This window comes from Phoxinus phoxinus (assembly GCF_949152265.1).
Source record: "Phoxinus phoxinus genome assembly, chromosome: 20".
Taxonomy (NCBI): domain Eukaryota; kingdom Metazoa; phylum Chordata; class Actinopteri; order Cypriniformes; family Leuciscidae; genus Phoxinus; species Phoxinus phoxinus.
This window is the reverse complement of record NC_136895.1, coordinates 27234628-27257247: the sequence shown is the minus strand read 5'-3', so window position 1 is coordinate 27257247 and position 22620 is coordinate 27234628. Positions and strand designations below refer to the sequence as shown.

The following is a 22620-nucleotide window of genomic DNA, read 5'->3' as shown; positions in this document are numbered from 1 at the left end:
AGATCTCGAACTGTACAGATACAGTCATTACTGTGAGTGGATGAGTCTGACTTAACCCGAGAGTAGATCTCGTACTGTACAGATACAGTCATTACTGTGAGTCAATGAGTCTGACTTAACCCGAGTGTAGATCTCGTACTGTACAGATACAGTCATTACTGTGAGTCGAGGAGTCTGACTTAACCCGAGTGTAGATCTCGAACTGTACAGATACAGTCATTACTGTGAGTCAATGAGTCTGACTTAACCCGAGTGTAGATCTCGTACTGTACAGATACAGTCATTACTGTGAGTCGATGAGTCTGACTTAACCCGAGTGTAGATCTCGTACTGTACAGATACAGTCATTACTGTGAGTCAATGAGTCTGACTTAACCCGAGTGTAGATCTCGTACTGTACAGATACAGTCATTACTGTGAGTCGATGAGTCTGACTTAACCCGAGTGTAGATCTCGAACTGTACAGATACAGTCATTACTGTGAGTCGATGAGTCTGACTTAACCCGAGTGTAGATCTCGTACTGTACAGATACAGTCATTACTGTGAGTCGATGAGTCTGACTTAACCCGAGTGTAGATCTCGTACTGTACAGATACAGTCATTACTGTGAGTCAATGAGTCTGACTTAACCCGAGTGTAGATCTCGTACTGTACAGATACAGTCATTACTGTGAGTCAATGAGTCTGACTTAACCCGAGTGTAGATCTCGAACTGTACAGATACAGTCATTACTGTGAGTGGATGAGTCTGACTTAACCCGAGTGTAGATCTCGTACTGTACAGATACAGTCATTACTGTGAGTGGATGAGTCTGACTTAACCCGAGTGTAGATCTCGTACTGTACAGATACAGTCATTACTGTGAGTGGATGAGTCTGACTTAACCCGAGTGTAGATCTCGTACTGTACAGATACAGTCATTACTGTGAGTCAATGAGTCTGACTATAACCCGAGTGTAGATCTCGAACTGTACAGATACAGTCATTACTGTGAGTGGATGAGTCTGACTTAACCCGAGTGTAGATCTCGTACTGTACAGATACAGTCATTACTGTGAGTCAATGAGTCTGACTTAACCCTAGTGTAGATCTCGTACTGTACAGATACAGTCATTACTGTGAGTCGATGAGTCTGACTTAACCCGAGTGTAGATCTCGTACTGTACAGATACAGTCATTACTGTGAGTCGATGAGTCTGACTTAACCCGAGTGTAGATCTCGTACTGTACAGATACAGTCATTACTGTGAGTGGATGAGTCTGACTTAACCCGAGTGTAGATCTCGTACTGTACAGATACAGTCATTACTGTGAGTGGATGAGTCTGACTTAACCCGAGTGTAGATCTCGTACTGTACAGATACAGTCATTACTGTGAGTGGATGAGTCTGACTTAACCCGAGTGTAGATCTCGTACTGTACAGATACAGTCATTACTGTGAGTCAATGAGTCTGACTTAACCCGAGTGTAGATCTCGAACTGTACAGATACAGTCATTACTGTGAGTCGATGAGTCTGACTTAACCCGAGTGTAGATCTCGAACTGTACAGATACAGTCATTACTGTGAGTCAATGAGTCTGACTTAACCCGAGTGTAGATCTCGAACTGTACAGATACAGTCATTACTGTGAGTCAATGAGTCTGACTTAACCCGAGTGTAGATCTCGTACTGTACAGATACAGTCATTACTGTGAGTCAATGAGTCTGACTTAACCCGAGTGTAGATCTCGTTCTGTACAGATACAGTCATTACTGTGAGTCAATGAGTCTGACTTAACCCGAGTGTAGATCTCGAACTGTACAGATACAGTCATTACTGTGAGTCAATGAGTCTGACTTAACCCGAGTGTAGATCTCGTACTGTACAGATACAGTCATTACTGTGAGTCAATGAGTCTGACTTAACCCGAGTGTAGATCTCGAACTGTACAGATACAGTCATTACTGTGAGTCAATGAGTCTGACTTAACCCGAGTGTAGATCTCGTACTGTACAGATACAGTCATTACTGTGAGTGGATGAGTCTGACTTAACCCGAGTGTAGATCTCGTACTGTACAGATACAGTCATTACTGTGAGTGAATGAGTCTGACTTAACCCGAGTGTAGATCTCGTTCTGTACAGATACAGTCATTACTGTGAGTCAATGAGTCTGACTTAACCCGAGTGTAGATCTCGTACTGTACAGATACAGTCATTACTGTGAGTCAATGAGTCTGACTTAACCCGAGTGTAGATCTCGAACTGTACAGATACAGTCATTACTGTGAGTCAATGAGTCTGACTTAACCCGAGTGTAGATCTCGTACTGTACAGATACAGTCATTACTGTGAGTGGATGAGTCTGACTTAACCCGAGTGTAGATCTCGAACTGTACAGATACAGTCATTACTGTGAGTCAATGAGTCTGACTTAACCCGAGTGTAGATCTCGTACTGTACAGATACAGTCATTACTGTGAGTCAATGAGTCTGACTTAACCCGAGTGTAGATCTCGAACTGTACAGATACAGTCATTACTGTGAGTGGATGAGTCTGACTTAACCCGAGTGTAGATCTCGTACTGTACAGATACAGTCATTACTGTGAGTGGATGAGTCTGACTTAACCCGAGTGTAGATCTCGTACTGTACAGATACAGTCATTACTGTGAGTGGATGAGTCTGACTTAACCCGAGTGTAGATCTCGTACTGTACAGATACAGTCATTACTGTGAGTGGATGAGTCTGACTTAACCCGAGTGTACATCTCGTACTGTACAGATACAGTCATTACTGTGAGTGGATGAGTCTGACTTAACCCGAGTGTAGATCTCGAACTGTACAGATACAGTCATTACTGTGAGTCAATGAGTCTGACTTAACCCGAGTGTAGATCTCGTACTGTACAGATATAGTCATTACTGTGAGTGGATGAGTCTGACTTAACCCGAGTGTAGATCTCGTACTGTACAGATACAGTCATTACTGTGAGTCAATGAGTCTGACTTAACCCGAGTGTAGATCTCGAACTGTACAGATACAGTCATTACTGTGAGTGGATGAGTCTGACTTAACCCGAGTGTAGATCTCGAACTGTACAGATACAGTCATTACTGTGAGTGGATGAGTCTGACTTAACCCGAGTGTACATCTCGTACTGTACAGATACAGTCATTACTGTGAGTGGATGAGTCTGACTTAACCCGAGTGTAGATCTCGAACTGTACAGATACAGTCATTACTGTGAGTCAATGAGTCTGACTTAACCCGAGTGTAGATCTCGTACTGTACAGATACAGTCATTACTGTGAGTGAATGAGTCTGACTTAACCCGAGTGTAGATCTCGAACTGTACAGATACAGTCATTACTGTGAGTGGATGAGTCTGACTTAACCCGAGTGTAGATCTCGAACTGTACAGATACAGTCATTACTGTGAGTCAATGAGTCTGACTTAACCCGAGTGTAGATCTCGTACTGTACAGATACAGTCATTACTGTGAGTCGATGAGTCTGACTTAACCCGAGTGTAGATCTCGTACTGTACAGATACAGTCATTACTGTGAGTCAATGAGTCTGACTTAACCCGAGTGTAGATCTCGAACTGTACAGATACAGTCATTACTGTGAGTGGATGAGTCTGACTTAACCCGAGTGTAGATCTCGAACTGTACAGATACAGTCATTACTGTGAGTCAATGAGTCTGACTTAACCCGAGTGTAGATCTCGAACTGTACAGATACAGTCATTACTGTGAGTGGATGAGTCTGACTTAACCCGAGTGTAGATCTCGTACTGTACAGATACAGTCATTACTGTGAGTCGATGAGTCTGACTTAACCCGAGTGTAGATCTCGAACTGTACAGATACAGTCATTACTGTGAGTCGATGAGTCTGACTTAACCCGAGCGTAGATCTCGAACTGTACAGATACAGTCATTACTGTGAGTCGATGAGTCTGACTTAACCCGAGTGTAGATCTCGAACTGTACAGATACAGTCATTACTGTGAGTCGATGAGTCTGACTTAACCCGAGCGTAGATCTCGAACTGTACAGATACAGTCATTACTGTGAGTCGATGAGTCTGACTTAACCCGAGCGTAGATCTCGAACTGTACAGATACAGTCATTACTGTGAGTCAATGAGTCTAACTTAACCCGAGCGTAGATCTCGAACTGTACAGATACAGTCATTACTGTGAGTGAATGAGTCTGACTTAACCCGAGTGTAGATCTCGAACTGTACAGATACAGTCATTACTGTGAGTCAATGAGTCTGACTTAACCCGAGTGTAGATCTCGAACTGTACAGATACAGTCATTACTGTGAGTGGATGAGTCTGACTTAACCCGAGTGTAGATCTCGTACTGTACAGATACAGTCATTACTGTGAGTCGATGAGTCTGACTTAACCCGAGTGTAGATCTCGAACTGTACAGATACAGTCATTACTGTGAGTCTGGAAACAAAGATGAAGTTCTCAAGGTGAACGCATACCTCCACTCTAGAGGTCAAACAACTAAAAATCAAGTCAGGAATCTTGGTGTGTCTCTAGAGTCAGACCTTAGCTTCAGTAGTCATGTCAAAACAATAACCAAATCAGCATATTATCATCTGAAAAATATTGCAAGAATTAGATGCTTTGTTTCCAGTCAGGACTTAGAAAAACTTGTGCATGCTTTCATCACCAGCAGGGTGGATTATTGTAATGGACTCCTTACTGGCCTTCCCAAAAAGACCATAAGACAGTTGCAGCTCGTACAGAACGCTGCCGCCAGGATCCTAAGCAGAACCAGAAAATTTGAACACATCACACCAGTCCTCAGGTCTTTACACTGGCTTCCAGTCACATTTAGGATTGATTTTAAAGTATTATTACTGGTATATAAATCATTTAATGGCCTAGGTCCTAAATACATTGCAGATATGCTCACTGAATATAAACCCAACAGATCACTGAGATCATTAGGATCACATCAACTAGAAATACCAAGGGTTCACTCAAAGCAAGGAGAGTCCGCTTTTAGCTATTATGCCAGCCGCAGCTGGAACCAGCTTCCAGAAGAGATCAGGTGTGCTCCTACAGTAGCCACATTCAAATCCAGACTCAAAACACTTCTGTTTAGCTTTGCATTTACTGAATGAGCATTGTGCCACTGTTCGATATTAAAGTTTTAGTCTGAGAAAGAGCTAAGAATGTGAATGCTGGGCTAAGGAAAGTGAAAAGAATGTGCAAGTAAATGAAAGAAAAAAGAAAGTTGATACAGGGAAGTCGTAAGAAGATTGAAAGAGAATAGAAAGTTGATAGAATTAAAGAATTAAAGAAGATTGAAAGAGAATAGAAAGTTGATACAGGGAAGTCGTAAGAAGATTGAAAGAGAAAAGGAAGTTGATAGATGGCAAGTCGTAAGAAGATTGAAAGAGAAAAGGAAGTTGATAGATGGTAAGTCGTAAGAAGATTGAAAGAGAAAAGGAAGTTGATAGATGGCAAGTCGTAAGAAGATTGAAAGAGAAAAGGAAGTTGATAGATGGCAAGTCGTAAGAAGATTGAAAGAGAATAGAAAGTTGATAGATGGCAAGTCGTAAGAAGATTGAAAGAGAATAGAAAGTTGATAGATGGCAAGTCGTAAGAAGATTGAAAGAGAATAGAAAGTTGATAGATGGTAAGAAGATTGAAAGAGAAAAGAAAGTTGATGCATGTAAGTCGTAAGAAGATCCTTTTAAAAGAAAGATCTATAATAGCTACCGGTCGATATAAAATACGTCCGACTGTTTGCACTGTATTTTTTTTTTTTTATTTTATTTTTTTCCAAACTGTGATTCAGGAAGATTTTATTAATTTTTAGGGCTGTCTGATTGGAAGAGATTTTGAAGGGGAACGGGAGAGCTTCACTCCGACGAGGCGAGTGAAGATTAGCTATACTATGGAGAGTATAGAGGTTCGCTGTTTGTTTAAAACAGCAAAAGTGAAACGTGCTCTGTGGGGGCCCAGTGGGGCAATACTGGTGTGGTACACCACCCCAGCAGAGGACGTCCCTGGATTAGGTCCAGTGGCACCGCAAACCTGCTCAATCGCTTCCATCTCAGATAGGGGTGATTATTAATTATCAGGGCTGTCTGATTGGAAGAGATTTTGAAGGGGAACGGGAGAGCTTCACTCCGACGAGGCGAGTGAAGATTATCTATACTACGGAGAGTATAGAGGTTCGCTGTTTGTTTAAAACAGCAAAAGTGAAACGTGCTCTGTGGGGGCCCAGTGGGGCAATACTGGTGTGGTACACCACCCCAGCAGAGGACGTCCCTGGATTGTAGGTCCAGTGGCACCGCAAACCTGCTCAATCACTTCCATCTCAGACACGGTTTTAATTATTCTTTTTTCTTTTGATTATTTTAATTTCTTCTATGTAAAGCACTTTGAATTACCACTGTTTAGCTTTGCATTTACTGAATGAGCACTGTGCCACTGTTCGTCCGACTGTTTGCACTGTATTTTATTTTCCAAACTGTTTTAATTATTCTTATTTCTTTTATTATCTATGTAATTATTTTTATTTTTATTTCTTCTATGTAAAGCACTTTGAATTACCACTGTGTATGAAATGTGCTATATAAATAAACTTGCCTTGCCTTGCCTTGCCTTGAGTCGATGAGTCTGACTTAACCCGAGCGTAGATCTCGAACTGTACAGATACAGTCATTACTGTGAGTCGATGAGTCTGACTTAACCCGAGTGTAGATCTCGAACTGTACAGATACAGTCATTACTGTGAGTCGATGAGTCTGACTTAACCCGAGCGTAGATCTCGAACTGTACAGATACAGTCATTACTGTGAGTCGATGAGTCTGACTTAACCCGAGCGTAGATCTCGAACTGTACAGATACAGTCATTACTGTGAGTCAATGAGTCTAACTTAACCCGAGCGTAGATCTCGAACTGTACAGATACAGTCATTACTGTGAGTCAATGAGTCTGACTATAGCACTACAGTGTGTGCAGAATTATTAGGCTCGTTGATTTTCTGATTATATCTTTTTTTGCACCTTTACCCATTCCAAACCACATTAATCTTAATAAATACTATACATTTTGCATTTTAATCCTTTATAAGTGATATAATTGTTCATGTAGCCTGGAAATGAAATGAAAATGCCTTATATTCAGGTGTGCAGAATTATTAGGCACGTTTTCTTTTACAGATAAAATAAGCCAAAAAAGAGATTTAACTCAGACTGAAAAGTTCAAAATTATTAAAAGTCCACAATAATAATGCAATACTAGAAATTGCAGTAAAGGCATGACCATTGGACAGTGAGATGCTCAGTGGGTCAGCAGGGTCAGAGGAAAATAGGTGGAGAGGAAAACACACACGTTAACTGCAAAAGAATGAAGAATTAAGAGTGAAACCATCAGGACCCCTTTAGTCTCCAGAACTTTCCAGAACTGCAAACTACCTGGAGTCTCCAGAAGAGCCAGATATCAGGATCTCGGAGACTCAGGTTAGGTAAAGAATCCTAAAAAATGACCCGCTCTTAATGCGAATCACAAGCTGAAGTGTAGTAAAATACATGAAGACAGTTTTTATAGGCTTTATAGACAGACTGACAGTGACTCTTGAAGGACCAGCTCCACATCCTCTTGTGCCACGGTTTGAAGAATTCATCTTCCAGAATCTGGCAGTAAGATTTGTGAGTTCATTTTTAGTCCATCTCTGCAAAACGGACTCTATGGTAGGCCCTGCTGACCCAATGAGCATTTCACTGTCCAATGGTCATGCCGTAACTGCAATTTCTAGTATTGCATCCTTCTCATGGGCATTTAATAATTTTTGACTTTTCAGTCTTTTCATTTATTGTTTAAATGTCTTTTTTGGCTTGTTTTATCTGTAAAAGAAAACGTGCCTAATAATTCTGCACACCTGAATATAAGCCATTTTTCATTTCCAGTCTAGATGAACAATTACATCACTTATAAATGATTAAATACAAAATTAATAGTAGTTAAGATAAATGTGGTTTGGAATGGGTAAAATGTGCCTGAAAAAAAAATATTATCAGAAAATCAACGTGCATAATAATTCTGCACACACTGTAGTGATAAAACAGTGAATATAAATCTGGTTCTGTTTAAATTAAGTCATAATGAGCATGAGAGTCTCTAATGTAATTACAAACAATAATGCAGATTAATCCATTTAAAATCAGTTGGAAATATGGAGCAATTACTAGTGTCAATTAGCATTAGTGTCTCCCGACTTACTGCAATACATTAATGTTACTCTTCACTGGGAATCAACTGAGAAAATTATAAAAACTTTACCAAAAAACAAACAAAAGAGAAACAAGTACAAATATGCAACATTTGGTGTGCTCCTTGATAATATAAATGTAATCAATGTTAAATAAAACTAATAAGAGGCTCTTAAATTACCAAAAATGTTAAGACAATATGGTGATGACAATAATAGTATTTTTCACAAATATCTTGTAGTCTTCTGCACAAAACTTCTTTGAAAGACAAACTATAACAGTCTAAACGCAGTCCCAAGATTCAAATTGTATGTTTAAATGTTCAAATGAAGTTGAAACGCGTTCTTTTAATTTTAGGATTTAAACAAGAACACTTTTACACTGACAGATTTGATCTACTCACCAGTGACAGTGACAGTGACAGTGAGTCTCCTGTTTATGATGAATCTGCTGCTGCTGATCTTCAGCTTATAGAGTCCAGAGTCTGTGTATCTGGTGTCTGTGATGGTCAGAGATCCAGTCTGAGGATCCAGCTGCAGTCTGTCTCCGAATCTCCCGTCAGGACCATCAGATGTGGAGGATTGTCTGTGTGCTTTATTGATTTCAGCTAGGACAGTGTCTCCAAACATCCACTGCATTACATCATCTGTCTGTATCTCAGTAAGACCAGTGTGTAGAGTGACAGAATCTCCCTCCATCACTGACACTGACTTCCTTTCCCCTGTAACACACACACATGAAGATCATTGAGGAACAGCTCCTCAGACTTTACTTCAGCTACACTATGTGAATGACGTATGCATGCAATTTCCTGAAAATCCATATAACTGCTCTAAAATATGAATCATTATTATAGATTTATCAAAGTGTATTTTGGTAAAGACATGGTTTGGAAGATGAATTTTTTTGCACTCTCTCATTAATGAGCATGAGAGCCTTTAATGTAATTTCAATTATTATGATATTCTCCTTCACATGTTCATCTTCTGTATTACTGTGTTACAGACGGAGTTTGATGTGAACAGTTACAGGACTGTTTTCAATAAGAACATTACAAACAATAATGCAGATTAATCCATTTAAAATCAGTTGAAAACATGCAGCAATTAGTGTCAATTAGCATTAGTGTCTCCCAACTTCAATACATTAATGTTACTCTCTTCAGTGGGAATCAACTGAAAATTATAAAAAAAATTAAAAAAAATAAATAAATTACAAATATGCTAAATTGGTGTGCTCCTTGATAATATAAACATGATCAATGTTACATTAAATGTTCAAATTAAGTTTAAACGTGTTCTTTTAACTTTAGGATTTAAACAAGAACACTTTTACATCGACAGATTTGATCTACTCACCAATGACAGTGACAGTGATTCTCTTGTTTATGGTGAATCTGCTGCTGCTGATCTTCAGCTCATAAAGTCCAGAGTCTGTGTCTCTGGTGTGTGTGATGGTCAGAGATCCAGTCTGATGATCCAGCTGCAGTCTGTCTCTGAATCTCCCATCAGGACCATCATGTATGAGGAATCGTTTGTGTGCTTTACTGACTTCAGCTAGGACAGTGTCTCCAAACATCCACTGTATTACATCATCTGTCTGTATCTCAGTAAGATCAGTGTGTAGAGTGACAGAATCTCCCTTCATCACTGACACTGACTTCCTTTCCCCTGTAACACACACACATGAAGATCATCGAGTAACAGCTCCTCAGACTTTACTTCAGCTACACTATGTGAATGACGTATGCATGCAATTTCCTGAAAATCCATATAACTGCTCTAAAATATAAATCATTATTATATATTTATCAAAGTGTATTTTGGTAAAGACATGGTTTGGAAGATGGATTTTTTTGCACTCTCTCATTAATGAGCATGAGAGCCTTTAATGTAATTTTAATTATTATACTCTCTTTATGATTAATTATGATATTCTCCTTCAGATGTTCATCTTCTGTATTACTGTGTTACAAAGCCGGAGTTTGATGTGAACACAGGAATGATTTCAATAAGAACATTACAAACAATAATGCAGATTAATCCATTTAAATTCAGTTGAAAACATGCAGCAATTATTGTCAATTAGCATTAGTGTCTCCCAACTTACTTCAATACATATTACTCTCTTCAGTGGGAATCAACTGAAAATTATAAAAACTTAAAACTAAAAAAAAAAGAGAAACAAGTACAAATATGCTAAATTGGTGTGCTCCTTGATAATATAAACCTGATCAATGTTACATTAAGTGTTCAAATGAAGTTTAAACGTGTTCTTTTAACTTTAGGATTCAAACAAGAACACTTTTACATCGACAGATTTGATCTACTCACCAATGACAGTGACAGTGATTCTCTTGTTTATGATGAATCTGCTGCTGCTGATCTTCAGCTCATAAAGTCCAGAGTCTGTGAATCTGGTGTGTGTGATGGTCAGAGATCCAGTCTGATGATCCAGCTTCAGTCTGCCTCTGAATCTCCCATCAGGACTATCAGATGTGAGGAATCGTTTTTGTGCTTTACTGACTTCAGCTAGGACAGTGTCTTCAAACATCCACTGCATTACATCATCTGTCTGTATCTCAGTAAGATCAGTGTGTAGAGTGACAGAATCTCCATTCATCACTGATAGTTCTGACTTCCTTTCACCTGTAACAACAAACACATGTAAGGCTGGTGCCAGTTCGTCTGAGCGCTTCCTCGAGGAACAAAAGGCTCTCCTAAGAATTAACATTTGAACTCCCTCTTGCATATGTAACAGCAACACCCAAGACGCAGAACACAGTACAGTTCACACTTACTCTTACAGTCTGATCATCTCCCCCTGCTCCCCCTCTTCTCCTCCTCACCTGAACTCACTGAAAACCTATACAATGTTATGTGTGTACAAGAAAGTAACTATGTTTGGTCTCATTTAAAGTGTCTCTGTGCGCCTGGTAAAATGGTCTCACTCTCATGAAAGAAGTTCTAAAATATGAGAAATGTGGTGTACTCCTTAAAGGTGTGCCCTCCCCCTGATCCTCCATTCAAACCACCTCCTGTATGTAAAGAAGTATTCTCTGCCATGATACCAAGAAGCCATTTAGTTGCAAATTCTGATCTCAAATTGGCGAACCCCTCAATAGGGGTCTAAAATCTAATTATAATGACAGACACCACCATTTGGTGGGCTTATTGAATATCTGGGTTTATAAAGAAACGGGGCAGAAGGTTCTGGGAGTCTGTAGGTTGACTGCCGTGCCCACACAAGTGATGTGTGTAATTGTGTTGATAGGTAATAATTTCTACAAATTCTGTGATTTCTGAATTATTGGTATGATATGCTTAACTGATGATTGTATCATTTTGAATTGGATTTTGAACTATTACTTCATTACCTCAATAAATTGTAAACATTTGATTTTATTCTGACTGACTCTGAGACTGTTTTTTCCCCAGTAGATTATCGGATTCGTATATTTCCACATCTTTTGGTCAGATTAGTGACGGCTAATATCTGGTATCTTTAAGTGTACTTGAACGAGGAGACAAGTTATTTCCGACTAGAATCAGCAAACACAGTTTTGATCGATCTAGGTTCGGGTGTGTCTATATCCACTGTTTTAAGTTAATGATTACTTTAGATAAATGTGCGTGGTCCCGACTACGGGTTTGACCTGAAGCCATTTTAAGAGAAGTTAAGTTGATCGACTGGCATCTTTCATGGTGGTCAATCATCCCTATTGAAGTAAAACGTTGATTCAATTTCTAGAGGAGGCGTTCAAGGGGACTTAATTATATGTCTTTGTTGATGTACGTGTGAATACGGCAGATCCTAGATATTTAGTCAAATTACCTCTGATTTGATGACTGGAGCTGACGAAGTGTGTCGTGCAGCCTTGAGAGAAGGACTGCAGAGCGATAGGCTATAGGTTGATCTAAGCGGGTAAAATATAATCAGAGTTTAAAAGAATAATCAAATATTCGTTCATTTTAATGATACTCGGATATCATTAAAACCATGGAGTCCGATGAAATAACGAGAAAATACATATGAGAATTGTGTTCCATTTAATCTTGTTTTGTTGCGTAAAAGGAAAGACAGTAACGCGCAAAGACCTTCCCCGCTGATCGACTGCCCTCATTGGTTCGATTGAGCCGGATCTTACAAGTAACAGTTACTCAGACTTTACTTCAGCTACACTATGTGAATGACGTATGCATGCAATTTCCTGAAAATCCATACCAACTGCTCTAAAATATAAATCATTATTATAGATTTATCAAAGTGTATTTTGGTAAAGACATGGTTTGGAAGATGAATTTTTTTGCACTCTCTCATTAATGAGAGCCTTTAATGTAATTTCAATTATTATGATATTCTCCTTCAGATGTTCATCTTCTGTATTACTGTGTTACAGCCGGAGTTTGTTGTGAACACAGGAATGATTTCAATAAGAACATTACAAACAATAATGCAGATTAATCCATTTAAAATCAGTTGAAAACATGCAGCAATTAGTGTCAATTAGCATTAGTGTCTCCCAACTTACTTCAATACATATTACTCTCTTCAGTGGGAATCAACTGAGAAAATTATTTAAAAAAAAGAGAAACAAGTACAATTGGTGCACTCCTTGGTAATATAAATGTAATCAGTGTTACATAATATTAAATAAAACATTAAGTTTAACAAAAAAGAGGCTCTTAATTACCAAATGTTAAGACAATATGGTGATGACAATAATAGTATTTTTCACAAATATCTTGTAGTCTTCTGCACCAAACTTCTTTGAAAGACAAACTAACAGTCTAAACGCAGTCACACGATTCAAGATTTATGTTTAAATGTTCAAATTAAGTTTAAACGTGTTCTTTTAACTTTAGGATTTAAATAAGAACACTTTTACATCGACAGATTTGATCTACTCACCAGTGACAGTGACAGTGACTCTCCTGTTTATGATGAATCTGCTGCTGCTGATCTTCAGCTCATAAAGTCCAGAGTCTGTGGTTCTGGTGTGTGTGATGTTCAGAGATCCAGTCTGATGATCCAGCTTCAGTCTGCCTCTGAAACTCCCATCAGGACCATCAGATGTGAGGAATCTATCGCCTGCTTTATTGATTTCCGCTATGACAGTGTCTCCAAACATCCACTGCATTAAATCATCTGTCTGTATCTCAATCTCTAGAGTGACAGAACCTCCCTCCATCACTGACACTGACTTCCTTTCCCCTGTAACACACACACATGAAGATCATTGAGTAACAGCTCCTCAGACTTTACTTCAGCTACACTATGTGAATGACGTATGCATGCAATTTCCTGAAAATCCATACCAACTGCTCTAAAATATAAATCATTATTATAGATTTATCAGTGTATTTTGGGTAAAGACATGGTTTGAAGATGGATTTTTTGCAATCTCTCATTAATAATATTTTATTATTTTTTAATAATAAAAAAAAAGTTACATGGTATACTTTAGATGCATGCTTGAATATTTTTAACAGTCAATCATTTCAGTTGACAAACGTATAATAATCAAGTCTTGTATAATAATGCTAATTTCAATAGTCTGTAAAGGGCTTGAATCTGTCTGATTTATGCACAAAATGAGAAAAACACAAAATGAGTGTTTCATCCCCCATGCACAAGCGTACAGTAAGCATACCGCTTTTATCCAAACTGATTTACAAATAAGGACACACTCCTGACTGCGCCTGCACTGTTACTGGTGTTTCGGAACTGATGAACAGAATTATTCAAATCTCCACTTTTCATTTAATTCACCAAATGATGAAATGAAGCACTCAAACACTGTTGTTTCTTAGCCTTATTTTTGTGTAAATAAATGTTAATTTAAACTATTCTAGGCTGATGATCTAAACAAATTCATTATTACTATAAAAGAGTTGATAAACTCACCACCGGCAGTCACGTTGAATGACTTGTGTATGGTGTGTAAGCTGCTGCTTTTCCTAATATCAGCTTCATAAAGTCCAGAGTGTTTGGTTCCAATGTTCCTGATGGTCAGAGATCCAGTCCAATAGTCCAGCTGCAGTCTGTCTCTGAATCTCTCATCAGATGTTGAGAAGTTTCCAGTCTTTCTATTTTCCGCTATAAGAGAGTTTAGATCTCCAAACCTCCACTCGATCACATCATCTTTCTGTATAATAGTCCCAGAGTTTAGAGTGACTGAATCTCCCACTGTCAGTGACACTGACTTCACTTCATGAACACCAGACACAACTGAAGAAGAAAGAGAAACAGATATTCTGTCAGAGAAATACATTATTCTGTTGTTCTTTAGATAGTGGACGGCTTTTCCTTACATCAGTGGCACCTCTTTGTAGCGTTTTTCTTCCCACGGGTCAGCACCCCAACCCCATTAAACTAAACGTACGTGTAGTCGTGTACATACATATGTTTAATATTATTATGAAAATAGCATATAAATGATCAAATTTATTTACATTTTGTGTCATTTATCCACTCACTGAAGTTAGCTGAGCAGTGTGTGGGACGTGCCAAAGTCACACAGGCTACATCCAATCAAAGAAAACATTTCAAGAGATGTATCATTGTACTTCTATGTGTGTAAATGTTTGTTGATTTATCATAAAACCTCAGAATTTCATTATTTTGCATTTTGTTCATGATGACGGAGTGATTCTGATGAGGACACCAAAGACACTTTATAGTGATTTTGACCCATATATAAAATTAAATCTAGATGAGCAAACAACAAATGAAGCATAAACAGCAGCATGAACTTATTATGAATGCATCACAACAGAGATAGGCCTAACATAGTGCCCTAACCAGACACGCGGCGACACAATATGCGGGAGACTCCCGGAACTTCCGGGAGACTTAGGATGTCTGCATTTCTATACTGAAATAATATCGCCATTATATTTATTGATTTTTCATTAGGCTATTTTTTGGTGCTCCCTCAGCTCTTGATGCGCGTGGTGGTGTAAAGCTGCTGTTTAAATGTGTTCGGCTTTTCTGTTTACAGAAACATGTTCTCTAATCTGTTTAGAAGAGTTAATACATACAAAATATATTAAAGTTTTATTTCATTTTGTTTATTTCATATGATTATGATGACCAACACCAACACTGTTTTACTTTGGCACTTTGGCTAAGAAAAGTTGACTTAAAAGATTGTGAACCAAAATGCTTATAAGTTGTTTTGTAAAAAATATATTTATTTTAAGTTATATTGTTGTAAACCAATCAGGGGGTTGGTGTAAAGCTGCTATTTTATTTAAAAATGTGTTCTGATTTTGTGTTTACAGAAATGTTCTAATTTTGGAGTAAAATATTAAGTGACCTTTTTGTCACTTGTAATGAAGCTTGCTTATTAGAGAAATTATTAATATCATGGAATGGTAATTATTGACTTTAGCCTGGAGTTATGGCTCTCAATATTGCAATATATATCGTTGGGGGGAAAAATATCGCAATGTAATTTTTTTCCAATATCGTGCAGCCCTATGTACTACTGTCCCAAAGCGCTTTACAATCATATCGGGGGTTCTCTCCTCAACCACCACCAGTGTGCAGCATCCAATTGGATCCACACATCCTCTTGGAATAAATGTATCTTTGTGTCTTTCTGGCCAGAAACATATATTGGCAAGTACAGATGAACATCTTAAAGTCGGCATGAAATCAAAATTGACTCCATTTACTTTGTTAGCGGATATTACTATTACTATATTACTATATTTTGCAGAATTAACTTAATGCCATTACAAATTGGGTGAAACTTAATAAATTAGCTCTCAATATATCTAAAACTAAATGTATAGTCTTTGGTACTAAACGTATGCTTGGCAAGCCTTGCAACTTAAATCTAATTATTGATACATCTGTGGTAGAGCAGGTGAGTCAGACTAAACTCTTGGGTGTGAAGCTGGATAGTCAGCTCTCTTGGGCTGATCAGATTGATCATATTGTGTCTAAAATGGCTAAAGGCATTGCTTTATCCCGGAGATGTTCAGTATATTGTCCACCATTAGTTATGAAAACAGTTGTCCAGTCTTTAGTTCTGTCACATCTGGGGTACTGTCCAGTAATTTGGTCCAGTGCTGCACAGGGACATCTAAAAAAATTACAAATCGTTCAGAACAGAGCCGCAAGAGTAGCCCTTGGTTGCTCTTTTCGCTCTAGTGTGGATAAAATGCATACCTGTTTGGGCTGGATAAAGGTGGAGGACAAACTTAATATAAGTCTTCTCTGTTATATGCACCATGCTCTATTGAAAAACAATCCAAAATCTTTTGTGGACAAATTGGTTTTTAGTGGGTATTTTCACTGACATGTTACGTGTCAGGTGAGCTCAGGTGTGTTAGTGATTCCATCTGCAAGGTCCAATTGTATGACAACAGTATTAGTTAGATCGTCATCTGCTTGGAATAAATTGGACTTAAGAACAAGACAAATATCCAACATATGTAATTTTAAGAAGACTCTAAAACAGATTTCAATTAATAGTATTACACCAGTTAATTAGTGACTGTTATAGGTACTGACTCTTTCAAATGCTGTATGTGTGTGAATGTGTATATGTGGATAAATGTATACATGTGGTTATGTTATATGTATGTTACATTTATGCATGTTATATTTGTGTATTTTAACTGTACATACATTTTAGCACTTGTATGGGCCCCAGGAAGACTAGCAAACACATTGTGGAAGCTAATGGGGATCCAAATAAATAAACAAATAAACTAGTATTGTGGTGAATAATTAATCCGTGCACGTTAATACACAGAAAAATATCTCTTATCTCTAATCAAAGTCTGAAAAGTTACTTCCGGTCTGGAATGGTTCTTTTTCTGATGACGTAGGCTTGACGGCTTGGGTTGGTTAATCCCTTAACCACTCCCCTCAAACCGTTACTCTGCTATGGGCGAGAGATGGAGAGGAGGAGCGCTGAAGTAAAACCCTCTGTTCAATATTCCCTTTCACTCGGAAATGCGTCACAACACTTGAGAAAAGTCGTTTGCAACTTCCGGTTCACGTGGACTTTAATAAACTGAATGCAAGAACACCTGAGAACTACACAGCTGCCAATGCTGCACTGAAGGATTCATAATGAACAGAAACTCTGAATAACATACCGGTAAATAAAATAAAAGTAGAATCGTAAGTTGTAACATATAAATGTATTTACAGTCATTTTTAATTAATCTAATACAGTTAATGAGTAACGTATTTTAAATCTATACAATGTAATGTATTTTAAAAACTTATGCATTTCTTGGTTATTCCAAACAATAGTGTATGTATAGGCCTAGGCTATATGTAATTATTTCACACTTACATTTCCATTAGGGGTGCACATAACTTTTTCAGTGAGTTACTCAGGTGAGTACCAGGAGATGGTGTTTGGTACTCACCCCATATGTAGCGTGGCCACAGCTGTCAATCATGACGTCACATTCCCATTTTTATAGCATAAAATAACTAACTAAAACCAAACTAATTTAACACTTAAATTTACATCAGCGTGAAAAAAAAACCCCGACCTAAAATGATAAAAAAGTATTATTTGATTGTTCAGATATATTTATTTGTATAAATTAAATATAATGAATCCTTATCAAAGATATTGAAGAGCAATGAATTTTCTATTTTTATTGTGTTTTTTGATCAATATTAAGTGTACAGAAGGTATTAGGTTTATTACACACTGTCACTTTAAGACCAAGTGTGCAGATCTAATTGCACTGATGCACTGTACATTCTGTAAAGACATAACCGACTGTGTTTACGTGAATACTCTCCAAAACTGACATTTAGACATAATGTTGTGTGTATTTGTCCATTCAGACGCGAAAGAGAGCTCAATTCAGTCCTTGCGCGCAGCGCGCTGTCTGCAGAACTGCACGCTTCTGGTCACGCGCGCGCGCGTGTGTCTCTGTGTGTGTTCGCACAGAAAAACATACCGAATAAAGCTCTCGTCGTCACTCTTATTCAGATCTATCCATATCTGCTCTTCTCTTTATCCCAGACGTTTACATTTTTTAACGATTTGAGACATGCATCAAGCGTATGCCAACTCGTGAGGCGCTGGGTAGATCAGCACATTACAATTCAAATGTGCGCATCTTCCACAAACGCAAATCAGTTCTGACGGGATCTCTTCCCCAATTATTCGTTGACGTGGTCGTCATTTAAAACGGGGTTTTATTTAGTTTTCGTCTGTGAAAAAATTATATTAACACTGCCTAGGTTGCATTTTGGCGACAGTTACCCTTAAAGTACGCAAAGGCGCGTAGTAACACAAGTGGCATTACGCATTCCTGATTTTTGTCGCACATGCGTACCTGCGTACCAGTTATGTGCACCCCTGTCCATTAGACTGAAGTAAGCTAAATCTGATTAATATACACTAGTTTAAAAGTTTGGGGTCACTAGGCTTTTATTTATTAAAGAAATTATATATTTTTATTTAGCAAGGACATCTTAAATTGATTAAAAATGACAGTAAAAAAATTCTAAATAAATGTTGTTCAATATTTCTGTTTTTAACGGTCACCAGCTGGAGTGCTCTTGAGAGCCACCAGAGGGCACTCCGCACCAGACTTTCATGTTCACTCACAGACTACATCTACCATCATTCTCTGCCTGGACTCATCAGCACTCATTATCACATTCACCTGTATCTCATCTTCTTGTTTAGTTCAACCCATATAAGCCTGGTTCACCCCATCAATCACTGCGAAGTTTTGTATGTTGTTGTTACACTGCATTTACGAGCGTTTTCCCTGGTTTCATGTCTCTTGGTTTTTTGGATTTCTTGCCTGTTCCGTGGATTACTCTTTTGCCTCTGACCCCTGCCTGTTTTGTTTGTTTGTTTGTTTCTTTGTTTGGACTGCCTACCTGTGCTTTGACCTCTTGCCTGTTCTTTGGATTACGTGTTAGGATTGCCCCATATAATAAAGATGCATTTGGATCTCACCTTCTAGTCTCAGAGCAGTTTCGTAACACTGTTCATCAAAAAATCCTGAAAAAGCAGCACTGTATCGCAGTTTCCACACTTCAGTAAGAAGCACAACATGCTTACTGAAGAGATTGATCCAACATGGCGGCGAGCTAGATAGACGTATTACTCAACACTCCTACCACAAACATAAAGATTTTTAGTTTTTAAAACTCTCTTAAGACACATTCAGTATTATGCGAGTTTAACCACGATCACAAAGAGTGTGATCTCCCATGCTATAGTTCATCACTAAAATCATACTCCCGAATAGACTACTTTTTGATTTCTAATAATTTATATCACCAGATTTTTGCAGACTGTTCCTATGAGTTGAAGGATAACAAATTTTCAGAGTCTATTTCAAATGTGCTTCCGTACATAACATCACGGTAAATAATATTGTATTTAGCTTTTAAGGTTAAGCTGCTCAGCAAAGTTGCAATTCCTGTTTTCTCCATTGTAAGTTAAATGAACAGAATCACTCAGACTCACACCTTTTGTCTTTATGCACTTCCTGACCATTAAAGGGATAGTTCACTTTAAAATTAAAATTCGGTCATCATTTACTCACCCTCAAGTTGTTTCAAACCTGTATTAATTTCTTTCTTCTGCTGAACACAAAGAAAGATATTTTGAAGAATGTCAGTAACCAAACAGTAGTCTGTACCCATTGACTTCCATAGTATTTTTTTTTCCTACTATGGAAGTCAATGGGTACAGACTACTGTTTGGTTACTGACATTCTTCAAAATATCTTTCTTTGTGTTCAGCAGAAGAAATAAATTAATACAGGTTTGAAACAACTTGAGGGTGAGTAAATGATGACCGAATTTTAATTTTAAAGTGAACTATCCCTTTAAGCTCAAGGTACACCGGTGCCTTTGTCTCTATGATAATGTTAAGGTTTGAGCAATCAAGTCAGGATGATTGGATTAGCAATACAATAGCTGATTTGCTCAGTTTCTCTGGAGCAATCTAGATATCCTGCAATACAGGTTTTTCACTGGATAGAATCAACTCCTTACTTTCCAGTCCCAGAAGTCCCTCCCCCTTAGAAGGTAAATACATTTCAATGTAATCTGTTTTAGTTTTAGACTGATTTTGGACGAACTTGCAGCCGTGGTCAATAAATAATAACTTTTGAACGTGATCCAAAAAGTCTCCTGGTCCCTGCTTCGAGCAAAAGAAAACTTTACAACAGAGTCTATTGTGATTTCTGATCATGGCCCAGTTAAACTTGTATATAATGTGTCAAAAACTATTAAGGGACCTTGTAGATGGAGATTACACAAGATGGCTTCATGATAAAAAAATGTATGGAGTTCATTTGGAATTCATATAGATTTATTCTTTACAATTAACTTGGAAAAAAAACATCGGCATCTGTTAGATGGGAAACTTTTAAAAGCCTACCTCAGGGGTCAAGTGATAAGCTACACAAGCTCTTTAAATAATAAAATGAAGTTGGAATTACAAAATTTAGATGAAAGAATAAGAAAATTGGAGCAAGATATACTCAGATCAGTCAAATTCAAATCCACTTAAGCAGGAACTGCTCATTTTAAAGGAACATTCCTGCGTAATAATCAAGAAACTGCTGCTGTACCAGCAGCGCAATGATATTACGCAGCGCCTGAAAATAGTCCCCAGCTCGGTAACTTCCAACGTGATGGGCACTAAGTTTGTAATAACATTGCGCTGCTGGTACGGCAGCAGTTCTTGATTATTACACAGGAATGAGAGTATAGTTCCTAGTCATATTGGTGTAGAAAATCACAACTTAGTACACAATGTAACTACAGAAGAGTCAAGTTTTAAATAGGAAAAATATTGAAACTCTTTGGTCATAGATATGGGGATCTGGATCCAAGGGGCGGGTGGGTTCCACATGGGATTTTATTTATTTATATATATGTATATATATATATTTTTTAATTTAAATTATTATTATTTTTTATTTATTTTTTATTTTTCTTTTATTTTGTTTCTTTTTATTTTTTATGTTAATTATGCTTCATTATATATGCTTATAGACATGTATGTAAATGGATGTGTATATATACATTTATATTCTATTTTTGTGAAGCATGTCTGTATGTTTTTCTCTAAATGAAAAAATAAAGAAAAATTTGATAAAAAAAAAGAAAAGAAACTCTTTGGTCATTTTTTTGAGAGAGATGCTAACGGTCTAATCAGATTCAATGATCTATGCTAAACTATGCTAAAAGTGCTACTGCCAGACCCGGAGATCGGCTGAATGGATTCGAAAATGTATATAATGAACTATCTGCAGCAAAAGCTGAAGCCAGCTTAATACGTCTCAAGCAAACATTTTATGAATATGGAGAGAAGTCAGGCAGACTTTTAGCCTGGCAGATTTTTCTCCGTCCTTGGCGACCGAGTCATTGAATGTGAAACAGCGGCTGCTGTCGTCAGCGAGCAGCAATATTCAGACAACGAGGGCGCGCGCGCCTCGTTGATACCTCCGTTTCAGTTTCTCCAACCCGCGCAGTGCGGCGGTCAGAACACGGAGACCATTCTGCCCCTAGCTATGCGTGCGAAAGCATGGGAAGCGATCCCGGGCGTGTCAGAATGGGTGCTGAACGTTGTAAAACAGGGCTATGCGCTGCAGTTCGCTCGCCGTCCCCCGCGCTTCCGAGCCCGGACCGTGACAAGCGGCCCTTTTCTTATCTGATCTGATTTCTGCTTCAGAGCGCGTTTTTTCCCCTGCAGCGGGTGGTGGTGGTGGGGGTCTCTTGCCAAGGGCTTCAGCCATCCTTCCGCTCTCTTCCCTGAATTGAAATGAAGTAGTGGGCTGTACTTTCCACACGATTGACATCAGGTTCAAGTACGCCCACAAGCCATGCGAGTTATTCGTGTATTGCAGGTTGGCTGGTGGTTATGTTGCCCGCATACCGCCTCCCATGGCCGAAACTGGTATTACGACACCTGTCGGGCTGTGGCTAGTAATGCTAATGCTAAATAAGGTTGATATCTCTGCAGCACTATAACTTGACATTTTTTTAATGACATCATCGCCCTTATTTCTTCTCATTCTTTTGATGCGTGTAGCTCATTTTTTGGATATTTTTACCTCAATTTTTACACATGGCACCTTTAAAGATAAATTAGTGATTCCGCTATTAGAAATGTATAAAGAGTCTCAACTCGAGCGCTGCCTTCCCCCTTCTCTTAGAGATGCGTTAATAACACTCATCCCCAAACCTGTAAAGCCCCAAGACAGATGTAAATAATATAGACCAATTTCTTTAATGAATTCCGATGCCAAAGTTATAGCCAAGGTTTTAGCCATTCGTTTGGAGGATAATTTACCCTCCCTAATAGGAATTTACCAAAATGGCTTTGTACGAAATAGACAGGCCTTCCA

General features: G+C 38.2%; 1 protein-coding gene across 1 annotated transcript in view; it reads right to left on the bottom strand.

The window, feature by feature from the left end:
* The window catches only part of LOC306987972 (uncharacterized protein), a 42451-nt gene that overhangs the window by 11533 nt on the left and 8298 nt on the right, over nt 1-22620 (bottom strand). Inside the window, exons 3-7 of the mRNA XM_079592647.1 lie at nt 14153-14476; nt 13157-13459; nt 10579-10893; nt 9604-9915; nt 8649-8966 (exon numbers count right to left, since the gene is read on the bottom strand). Coding sequence (XP_079448773.1) covers nt 8649-8966; nt 9604-9915; nt 10579-10893; nt 13157-13459; nt 14153-14476 — 1572 coding nt within the window. The remainder of the gene's footprint in view (nt 1-8648; nt 8967-9603; nt 9916-10578; nt 10894-13156; nt 13460-14152; nt 14477-22620) is intronic.